We start from the raw sequence: 12,777 nt of genomic DNA, 5'->3' as shown, positions 1-12,777 counted from the left end.
TTCACAACTTTTGCCAAATTCTCCGGGTCAAAAATCTAAGGGTAACCTCTGGGCGGTGCTCTTTGACATTATATCAAAAACGAAATCTTGCAAAATGGATTTGGATATAAAGGGGACTTCGCACGCCTATAGCATTTGCTTACTTGTTTTATTTATTTTTTTTAAGAAAAATGTAAAAAATCTTTGGGATTCTCCAGTCTTTAATAATGGGAAGTTCCCATTTCCTATACCGAAATGTTGACACATATATACCAATTGCCAAACATAGAAAAAAAATTCTGAGTTCTTTCTCGGAAAGAGGAGGGTTTGTAATAGCTTGGCGGATTTTGTGTAGTTTAAAATTGACATTTGTCAGTCGAATCTGCATTAATTTTGTATTTCATAGCTACAACGTTAAAATTGTAAAATTGCGTCAAAATAGGGATTTTTGTTACCTTCTTGAGGTGAAAACCGTGTCCGTATGATTTTATTTATTATCTTCTTTCAATCTCAAATTGATGTAAACTTTAGCAATTTAGAATAACTGACAATTTATTTTAAGGCCGATTAGAAAACAACCCCGTGTCGTTTCCATTCAATTACATAATGATAAGAATATTTATAACACAACGGGGGCAAATCATTTGTTTATCAACATTCGTGGGTAAACACATTTCGAGCAGTCTTCAAATATTTTATTTGGACAATACGCGAAAGAAACATAGGTAAATATCACATGTTGATACCACAATGGGGTTAGGACATAATGCGTCTATAACTGTCAAAAACATTAACTCCATATTGTTGTGCATTTTTGTGTCAGTTAAAGATATTTTGTCCTGAGATATGGGTAGAATAGTATTCAGTACTTCTACTCGAACATAAACACATATGTACATGTGAGATGCAAAGGCTTGAGCTTGTTTTGACACAATCTGTTTTTCTTTTTATAACATGGTATTTATTTATTTTAATTTAAATATTTAAAGGACGGACTGACATGCGAAAATCGACTCAGAAAGTGATTTTATGAAGATCCTCAAAATTTATTCAAAATTCAAAATTTAATGCACCATAGGGAAGCTTCCAGATCACTGAATCGGCTACAAGAGACTATAGACTCCAACCCGTTCTAAAACTGGTTTCGTACAAAGAAAATCAATTCAAATTCTCGCTTCTTTGTCAATTTCGTATATCTGGGCAGTTTAATATGCAAATAAATGAAAATTAACAAGTAGAAAAGCTGTAAGTTCGGCCGGGCCGAACTTTGAATACCCTCAATACCATACTAATACATTTGGAACGAATTTGGCAAATTTCAAAAAAATAAAATCCGTTAAAAATTCTGTTAAAATCTTAAAAATACCAAATATGGACGTCATATTAGGGTCTAAACGACGACGTGGGCCTGCCTAGACAACTTCTGCCATAAGCCATAACAATATTCAAATGCGAAACTTGAACAAACAAATTTCCTGTCTTAGGCTGTAGTATCCATTACGAACTTCAAATACCAAATTTGAAACAATTCTGATGAATAATTTCGCTAAAATCATTAAAATACCGAATATCGGGAGATACCGTTAACGTGGACCTTCATGGCCCATTTTCAATACAAAAGTCCTGCAAATATAATATACATTTGGGTATAATTTTATCAATCTACTTCATTTTGTTCGGAAGCTAGAGTGATTTCCGCAGACCGTTTTATTTAAGTCCATATATAGCGGCACCTCCACATAGGTCCAAGATTTCCTTATAACGGTACCCACCGATATTCAGTGTTTTTATGATCCTAGTCACTTTTTTAGCGGTATTATCAATTTGGTACTTCAGAAGATTGTCCCCGCTATGATTTGGACCCCATAATTTGCAGATTAAATTTAAACACGTTTGAATCCGGATACTTCAATTTTAAAATGTTTTTTACTTATTTGTGGAGGGTATTGAAAGTTCGGCCATAACGAACTTATCGTTTTTTATTTCTTTGACATCGACAACAATTATTTCGAATTTTAATTTGAAAACCAGTAAGGAAAAGTCAAAAGTCGGGCGTGGAAAGGTACGTCCCGAAATTCACTCCATTTGGGCTGATATTAGCCATTATTTGCACAATAAACCTAAAATCGGATTAAGGATATATGGGAGCTATATCCAAATCTTAGGCGATCTCGATAAAATTTGGCAAAGGTATTTCCGAGCTTTATATGTTATCTGGTACCAAATATCATTGTTGTCGAATGCATATTACGAATCAGAGGGTCTTAAACACAAAATCGGATGAAACATATATATGGGAGCTGTATATGGAGACTATATTTGAACCGATTTTCTCCAAATTTGATATACTTGCTTCTAGACTGAATTTGGTCGGATGTACCAAAATTCAGGTCTTTTTGACAGATATTGGCCATTTGGTGCACAACTAACCAGAAATCGGTTGAGGATATGTATGGGAGCTATATCCATTTGGTCTGATATTAGCCATTTGGTGCACAATAAACCTAATATCGGATAAAGATTTATATGGGAGCTATATCCTAATCTTAACCGATCTCGATAAAATTTGACAGAGGTATTATCGAGCTGTATCTGATATCTGGTACCAAATATCATTCCTGTGGAGTGCATATTACGGGAGCTATATCTGAACCGATTTTCTCTAAATTTGATTTACCTGCTTCGAGACTGAATTCTGTGGGATTTACAGAAATATAGGATATTTGGAATTATATTAGCCATATATTACACAATTAACTCGAAATCGGTTGAAGATATGTGGGAGCAATTGTCACCTTTGTCACGAATTATGTCATTTGGACACAATAGCCCAAATGATTGGTATCCGGAGATTTTGGTGGCCATTGTCCAGCGCACAATTGAAGCGAGGAGCCTCATTTTCTAATCATTCCTGGGTGGCGTGAGCTGAGTGCGAGTCAGCATTGGAATGTCCGAGGTCTGCGGCCAAAATGTTTGCATGCCCAAAGCTTTAATACACCTTCCAGAATATTTTCGATAATATTCAGCATTTATTCTGATGCCACGGTCGATTAATACGAGGGGAGAGCGACCATCGACTGTTATGGCGGGCCACACCTGGCCACCATGACCGGTGGTTGAGTTCTGATGGTCAGCTGACCTCGTTGGCAAGTAATATTGTTTGTTTACAAACTGCTGGACAACGAATGTTTTCTCATCGGAGAAAACCAAATTCGGTAGTTCACCACATTCGGCCAAGTGAAGCAACTCTTTAGCTCTTTCGAGTCTATTTATACCCTACAACACTATGTGTTGGGGGTATTATAAGTTTGATTAGGCCAAAAATTATGTAACATCTCGAAATATTGGTTTTCCACATAGGAAAGTATATATGGATCTTCCTATCTCGCCGAGCTGAGTCGATCTAGCTATGTATGTCCGTCTGTCCGTCTGTCCATCTGTCGGACTGTCCGTCTGTCCATGTTAATTTGTAATCACTCTACAGGTCGCAATTATGGCCCGATCTTCACGAAATTTAGAATGGAGGTGGGGCTGGGGTCAGAATAGGACCCTATTTCTTTTGGAGATGATCGCATAATATTTAGGGGTTGAAATGGACCAAAAACTGAAAAAATTTCTGATTTTGCAGTTGCTCTACAGGTCGCAATTATATACCAATCAAAGCGGAAGTTAGCATGGGGCTAGAGCTTAGGGCTGGGTAGAAGCCTATCAATTTTGATGGTCATCGGGTAATATTTTGTGGGTTAAATAGGCCACAATATTCGTGTTAAATAAAAGTCATATTTTCCATTAAACCGCGAATATTTTTAATCCCTGCGAAATCACAAATATACCAACAGGTCAACTCTGATATATTTTTTCACCTTACAACACAGGTTGAGGATATTAAATGCATATTGCAAATATCGTCCGATCCTCACGAAAATTATCACAAGGATAAGGTTGGGCACAGAAGAGCTAGGCCCATTGTTTTCAAAGATGCCCGCAATACATTAATGCTTGAAATGGACCAACAACTAAAAATTTTCCTGATTTGCAGCCGTTAAAAAGGTCACAAATAGAATGCAAAGGACACGAAATCTCGCATAAAGTTAGAGTTAGGACAGCGGGTACAATGGACCACTAATTTTGTTTTAAAAATGCCAGCATTATTTACAGGCGATATCCGAAATACACAAAAGGCGAATTTCTGGCATTTTTATGCTGATTTCGTTGACGAATATAGCCAAATATCGTAGACATGCAAATCATATAGATGAGTCTAAATTTGGACATACAGAGGGGCTTCTTGCTTTTGGAGATGATTGCAAAATATTTTGAGGTTCAAATTAACCAAAAGCCGAAATGTTTTTCGATCACACAATTGAAGCCAATCGACACGCCTGTGAAGAGAGTTAAGGACAGGGAAGAATTCTAGCATTTTGGATGAACATTGGATTATATTTATCTGTAAGGTGGACTACAACAACTAACAGCCCGACGGAGTGCATAAATGTTGGGCAAATGTTCCTAGTCAAAATCCTAATTTCAAAAGCGAAATCTTCCAATATGGATTTGGGGGCTTCTAACATATTGTAGTGTAGTCGGCCAGGCATGACTATAGTCTTTTCGTACTTGTTTCTTTCTGTTGCGGTGTAAGTTCCTGCACTTTTTGGAATTCCAATGGCTTTACCCCGAGCTCAGTTTTCAATATTTGCCAAATGGAATATTGCGATATGTTCAGCTCACGAGCCATTTGTCGGACAAGTCGCTTCTTAACTTTTCGAACCATTTCCGCTGATGTTGCTGTTTTTTCCGTCCACTTCCTTGACGAGCGATGGTACGAGACACAAAAGATTTATTCACAGTTAAATGCTGGAGTGCTCTAACGATAGGCACTTGTGGTTTTCCCAGCCAAATATAAAGAAATCACACTATCACGCTTGAATTCCATCACGAATAAATTTTTTCTGGAAAATTCTCACCAAAATGCTTTTGTGCACTTGGAAACAATATAATGAGCAGTCACTGGAATAATTTTAACAGCTGTCGGACGATTGGCTTAGAAATGACAGCAGTCGGAAGTTGGTTGCATTTTTTTTTTTTTGATCTCACCCTATGTTATAGTGTTGTCGTATTTGCTTTTTTGTTTTAATTTTAAATGTAATAATTCAAAATTTAATTTCAAATGGAAAAATTCGAAATTCATGGATTGAATTTAGAACAGGGTTCTCTAATTACAACTGAAATAAATCGGTTTAATGGAAAAATTCCAACAAAAAATGAAACAATTCGAATTTCATATGGAATACAAATATTTGCAAATAAAATTGTCGAACTCTAATTGGAAGAAAAAGAAATATTTCAGGTGTAATTCGAAGCATTGTATTTTTAATTCGTAATATTTCATTCGTTATTCTAGGATTTAATTTGTTATATTTATAATTCGAAACATTCCATTTGAATTTCGAATTCCTCCATTTAGAACTTGAGAAACCAATGACAAAAATATTTTTGTTTCGACATTAGAATGGAAACATTCGCAATATAAGTTAAATAATTCGAATTTTAAATATAATGTAAAACATTGCAAAATATATTCTCTATTTGCTATTGACAAGTAACGAGTTTCTAATGGAATTCTCTAGTTACTATTAAAATGTTATTGGTTACAAATATAATTCTCGATTTACAAATAAAATGCGTCGAATTCATCTGAAAAAGTTGTAACCTTTTTCAATTACATCCTAAATAGTTGTAGTAGCTGTAGCTACACACCTACAATGTCCTATTGGGAATCTGGGAAAATCGAATTCAATCAATTTATTCGTTATAATTACATGCATAGTATACCTATACTTCCGAATCTTCTAGAAAACTGATAGTTGCCACAACTTCTTGTCCATGTCTGTGTGGTGCGAAAATTGAGTAATTTAATATTGCATCATAGTCAATTAAATAAGCTGGCCGTCAAAGTTAATTAATTTATGAAATCTGAAACCTTTCTCATCACATTTGGTCACTACGTGTTCCAGAGTACGAAGAACTAATTTTTGTCCACATCTACAAACATCTAATTATACCGTTTCAGGCAAAAATATTTGAGTAATTCTTTCATTATATATTACATTTATGTACTTAGTTACGTCAAGCTTTGTTTTTTTTTTTCAGTTTGTTTATGCATGTTTGATTCGTACTCATTGAACGTGTACAGCATTATGACATCAATGAGTATATCTCTGATGAAATAAAAATTTGACAATACATCTATATCTCAAAGGAGGAAGATCAGATGAAAAAAATAGAACCAATTTAAGACTGCTGTCATTTCTAAGCTATACGTCCAACATCTGTTGAAATTATTCCAGTGACAGCTCATTATATTCTTTACAAGTGTACAATTGCATTTTGGTGAGAATGTTCAAAAAAAAAAAAAAAGAAAAAAAAAACTGTAAGCAAAGGCTATAGTCATGCGGGGCCGACCATGTGATACCCTACAACACTACTATATGTTCGAAGTCACTTTTGTCCAAATCAATTTTGGAAGATTTCAGTTTTGAAATAATGACAAAAATAATGTCCCTATTCTTAACTCTCTTCTGATGCGAAATAACGTGTCGATAAGTTTTCAATTGTGGCCTATAGAGCGACTACAAAATTAGAAAAAATATTTTTTTAGTCAATTTGCACCTCTAAATGTTCATCTTAAGAACAAGATGCTTTAATTTTGACCCTAACCATACTCCCATGAAAAATATCGTGGGGATCGGACGATAATTGCGACATGCATATAATACCCTCAAAACGTAGTGTTGGGGGTGTAAAAAATATAGAAAGTTTACAATTCAAAATTGTAAGTCAAATTGAAAAAAATCGCATGCGATAAAAAAAATGACAAAAATTGAAAAAATTGGACAAAATATATTCACTTTTTTATTGGTATATTTTTCCGCGATTTTCTTAGATTTTTTCGTTTTCTGGCAAAAGACCATTCCGAATTTATTATTTATTTATCGGCCCAGCGGTTCTTGATTTATATGCAGAATAAAAAAGATCAATTCTTTTACATATGTATTGTACCTATTTTGCTATATATCCGATTGCTTGGCTATTAGCATCACTGTAATGGTCAGAAGTGCTCTTTTAAGATATTTGTGATTTGGCTGGGATTGAAAATATTCGCGGTATAGTGTAAATTTTGCTAATTTCCTAAATAAAATAAGGGTCTATTTTACCCCCTAATTATTATCCGATGGCTAGCCAAATTTGTAGGTTTCTGCCCACTCCAAAACTCTAACTCCATGTAAATTTTCGCATCGATTGGTTCATAATTGTGGCCTATAGAGCAAGTGCCAAATCAGGAAATTTTTCTGTTTTAGGTCCATTTTAACCCCTAAATATATTGCGGACATCTTTGAAAACAATAGGTCTAGCCTTTCTCGGCCTAACCCTACCCTTTTTCGTGAGGATCAGACGATAATTGCAATATTTGTATAATAGCCCCAACCTGTGTTGTAAGGTGAAAAAATATTACAAAATGTTCACCTCAATATTATAAGTCAAATTGAAAAAATCGCATGCGATAAAAAATATGAAAAAAAAAAATCACAAAATACTACAAAATCTATAATAATATCATTATTAGAATCTTTTTGTGCTATTTTTTTTAGATTTTATTCTCTTACGCCAGGAGGACATTCAGAATTGACAAAATTTGTCAGCCATTCTAGAGTTATAAACATTTTAGCTAACAGGGGATGTTAGCTTTGTTTATGTCCTTTGTTTATACACATTGTATAAATTTCGCTATATGTATCCGACATATTTACTATCGACATCTACGTAACGGTCAGAATTGCCCTGTTCGTCTATTTGTGATTTCGCCAGGATTAAAAATATTCGCGGTTTAATGGAAGATTTGACATTTATATGACACAAATGTCATAGTCATTTCAACCACTAAATATTACCCGATGACCATCAAAATTGGAAGGCTTCTGCCCAGCCTTAAGCCCAACCCCTATGCTATTTTCCACGTCGATTGGTGCATAATTGCGACCTGTAGAGCAAGTGCAAAATCAGGAATTTTATCAGTTTTTGGTCCATTTCGACCCCTAAATATTATCCGATCAAATTTCGTGAAGATCGGGCCATAATTGCGACCTGTAGATTGATTACAAATTAACATGGACAGACGGACGGACGGACAGACATAGCTAGATTCCCTCAGCTCGGCGAGATAGGAAGATCCATATATACTTTCCTATGTGGGAAACCAATATTTCGTGGTGTTACATAATTTTTGGCCCAATCAAACTTATAATACCCCCAACACATAGTGTTGTAGGGTATAAACAAATATATATATATATATATATATATATATATATATATATATATATATATATATATATATATATACATATATATATATATATATATATATATATATATATATATATATATATATATATATATATATATATATATATATATATATATATATATATATATATATATATATATATATTGGTTGGAAAAACACTATGTTTAGAGCACTCCGGCATTTAAATGTGAATAAATCTTTTGTGTCTCGTACGATCGCTCGTTACCGTGATACTGGTAGCCCGACGTTAAGGAGTGGACGGAAGAAACCAGCAGTATCAGCAGAAATTATTCGAAAAGTAAAGAAGCAACTTGATCGAAACTCGCGTCGCAGTGACCGAAAAATGGCTCGTGATCTGAACATATCGCAATATTCCATTCGGCAAATATTGAAAAAATGAGCTCGGGTAAAGCCATTGACATTCCAAAAAGTACAATAACTTACACGACAAAACGAAGAGAAAAAGAGCTAAAAAGTTGCTTCGCTTGGCCTAATGTGGTGAACTGCTGAATTGGGTATTCTCCGATGAGAAAAAATTCGTTGTCTAGCAGTTTGTAAACAATCAAAATGATGGTGTTTACTTGCCAAAGAGGTTAGCTGAAGCATGACGGTGGTGTGGGCCGCCATAACAGCGGCATCATAATTGCCGAATATTATCGCGAAAATATTCTAGAGGCCGTATTAAAGCCTTGGGCACGCAAACATTTTGGCCGCAGACCTCGGACATTCCCACAGGACTCAGCACCATCGCACTCAGCACGCGCCACCCAAGAAGGTTACAAGTAGTTTTTTTTTAGTACTCAAAATTCATAATTTGTTCAGTTTGACAACATTTTTCAATCAAAACTTCATGAATCGTACTAAATGTTCAAACTTTCTACGTTTCATATATTATCTAATGATTTTCTTTTTCAGAAAGAAAAATAGGAACATTTTTACCGTTGACACCTAAAACTCTTAAAAATATTTTACTTGAGATTTACGGAGGAGGATATTAGTAAAATCATTGGACAATGGACTCACATCCAATTGTTGTATCCAAAACTATCTCAACGTCTCCATATGTTAAATCTCACAGTAATCTCTATATTAAAATCCAGAATTTCTGCTCTATCCCTTCAACCAATACCAAATTCGGTAAAATTTAATACACATATTCAAAACAAACTACATCTCTCCATCCTAGACACCAACAGTACGCATTTTGAAAATAATTTCCATATCTCTAAGAGACCTTAATTTCAAGACTCACCACTTTAATTTCCGTCATTACAAAATTTAGTACCGTTTAGTACAATCATAGTACATATTTCCAATACCACCTCCATATTTTAACCATAGCCTCTATGCCTTCAACTAATACCAAATTCGGTACTATTTAGTACTTTTCGTTCAATTAATGAACACATTTCCAAAATCACCTCCATTTCTCAATTCCAGATAACAATAAAGACCCCAAAGTAAATTTGTGGGACATATTTCCAAACCACCGTCGAATCCCAAAGACAGATATCACCAGTAAACTACATTAAAAATTCTGGAATGTTATCTCTACCCAATATCAAATATTCAGTACTTTCAGTACACATATTTGAAACAACGTCCATTTGTTCAATCTACAAATGGACAGCGACCCTAATACCAAACTTCAGATTTCAAGTACTATTTGTTTACCCAATACTAAATTAATATCAAATATAGTACTACTTAGTTTTTCTACTCCAAAACCAAATTTCAAGTTTTATGCTTTATCAGTTCACATAATACCAAATGGTACCATTCAATTTTTAAGTACATTTTAGAACTTTTCGTACTCTTATAGTACGAATTTACAAATACCCTGCCGTATGATACGCCTACGTACCAAGACATACTCTCGTGCATAATTTCAAGAAGATGTCTGCAGCCGTTTCGTTGATAGATGCTACTATTATTTTGTAAAGGTCTTTGTATAGATCCAATATCCAGTGCCAATCTCTTTATTGAATTTGAAGCAACAAAAGAGAAAAGGCTGAGAGCTTTAAAATGTAGAAATACGATTTCGATCATGTTCCGGCCGAACTTACCTCCCTCCATCATGTGAAAGGAACTTGCAAAATATTTACAATTAAAATCCATTGGGAAAAGGAAAATTGAAATGAGAAATGAGACACAAAATATCAAAATACCGAATATCAGAAGATACAATTACATGAACCTATAGACTTTAAATCTGCTAGTACAGACGGGCGGACATGACTAAATCGACGATTTTTTGCCCAATGGCGAGAGAGTTATGCGAATAGGTGCACGTCGTACAGGCCCTAATATAACGGCTATATTCGTTATTTTTAAAATGTTAACAGAATTTTTGTCGAATGTTATTTTTTTCGAAAATTTTCAAATTTGTTCCAAATGGTGGGGGGTATTTAAAGATCGGCCCGGCCGAACTTATTGCTTTTTTTACTTGTTTTTAACCAACAAATATTCGTACATAAAATTAGTTTTGTGCATATAAAATCAAAAGGGGTAGCGAAGCGCACCGGGTTCAGCTAGTGTCTCACATAAAGTGAAGGAAGAAGACTATATATTTATTTAGACCGGCTACGAAATGGACAATATTGGCCCATTCCTTAAAAACCTACTGCATAGGGGGGTCAACAATTTGAATAATCATAAAAGAAGTCAACATGTATTTAAACAGTCGAACATTGGCTGAGGGTATACATTTGTCAGCAGAATCGACTGGTACTTTTTATGAATCTTATTTAACCTTTATATGAAATTTTCATTTTGATATCAGGTAGGAACGTCTTTAAAAAAAAGTATATTACGTCTTGGAGATGTTACATTTTATCTTCATTATTCTGCTGGACATATCAAAATCCTTCTTCAATTTCCTGCTAAAAATGCATTACATTAAAATTTTAACGATTGATTTGCTATGCCATATGTTATGAATTTAATTAAAAATAATTTTCCCTGCATTTCTCAGAATAATATTTTTGCAACTTACCTTTTAGTATCGTCCCTGTCATCGGTATCGTCCTCCATGGCAGATATTTGATATGTTAAATCCAAAATGATGATAATTTTTATATTTTACTTATAGACAGGAAATCCAAAGATGTTAATCCCAAATTTTGTTCACAAATTTTTAACATATATTTATTTTTTAATTTCGTTTTATTTTAAAGCGGTAGGTATTTTTTTTTTTTAATTTATGTTATATTGACTTTGAAAAATATTTCCAAATCATGTGGCAGGATGCACATTGTGATTTTCTTGTTTAATATTCTTGTTTATATTTTTTAATACAGGTTTTTTTGAATTATTTATGTATTCCAGCTATTTTTTATTTTAACATTTATCTTTGTAAAATATACACAGAATATTCAAATATGTTTATTTGAGTTCGGCGACGGTAACGACAATCACAACAACGTCCGTATGCAACAAGTGGCGAATGATATCTGAAATCTATTGAATCCCTCGACGAATAACAATAGCGTTACAGGACCAAGTGAATTGGTGTGCATTTCCGTTTCCCGTGGCAACCAACCATTGCAAATTATGAAATATTCCCGCTTTGTGCGCACACTCACCACCCCTACCATGGTGTCAAATCAAATATGCTGTGAAAGTATTGCCAAACAGTATTGGTTGTAACAACGCACAAATACATTGAAATATTAAATGCACATAGATATCTGTATACGCTAGTATATATGTACACGATATTATATAAATTATCCTCGAGTAAAATGCATATCAACCCTTAACTCTGATATGCAATATTTTCATAGAGGCATATATATTTCAGTCTATCTATCTATGTGTGTGTGTGGGCTATTGTGTATTTGCGTGTGTGTGTGTGTGTGTGTGTTGAATGTCTAGCTGTATGGCTATTGCATAAAGTACCAATTAAAATGTCATAATAGAGCGAAAGGCATGTGTGTCTGGTATCCTTTTTTATCATTCTTTGCCATTGTTTCCTTTGTATTTTCGGATACATACACCCATTCAATTGAATTTGCAACAGCTGAAGGATTTCGCCATGAAATCAATGATATTGTCGAGTCTATACTTGTCAACAATATAACTGATATCTAAATACATATATTTTTTTGGAGTAATCAATGTCATACTGAATTTTACACCTGATGCTTGACCCTAGATTAGAGAACAAAATAAAATGTATCTTATTTACGTTCTGTGGAGTATTTAATTTAAATTTAAAGCAGATTTAGTCGGAAAAATGTTTAAAAGTTTAAAATTCTAATCTGCCTAGAATACTTCTATATAATGGCACCTCTTGAGAAACTAACCAGTAAAGATAGTCTTAAAGTAGGGCGGGACCGACTTTATGATACCCTACACCTCTTTGCTAATTTAGTAGAGCTGCGCATAACAATTAAAAGTTTTTATGGGCGAATTCAATCATACACGCTCTG

The 12,777-nt window shown here is 34.1% G+C and overlaps 1 protein-coding gene across 1 annotated transcript in view; it reads right to left on the bottom strand.

Moving 5' to 3' along the window:
* Positions 1-11,713, bottom strand: part of LOC131805379 (circadian locomoter output cycles protein kaput-like) — a 36,283-nt gene extending 24,570 nt beyond the window's left edge. Inside the window, exon 1 of the mRNA XM_059128482.1 lies at positions 11,340-11,713. Coding sequence (XP_058984465.1) covers positions 11,340-11,377 — 38 coding nt within the window. The 5' untranslated portion in view covers positions 11,378-11,713. The remainder of the gene's footprint in view (positions 1-11,339) is intronic.
* Positions 11,714-12,777: the final 1,064 nt, after the last annotated feature.

The sequence above is a fragment of the Musca domestica genome, unplaced genomic scaffold (assembly GCF_030504385.1).
Source record: "Musca domestica strain aabys unplaced genomic scaffold, Musca_domestica.polishedcontigs.V.1.1 522, whole genome shotgun sequence".
Classification (NCBI taxonomy): domain Eukaryota; kingdom Metazoa; phylum Arthropoda; class Insecta; order Diptera; family Muscidae; genus Musca; species Musca domestica.
This window is presented reverse-complemented; position numbering and strand designations above follow the sequence as displayed.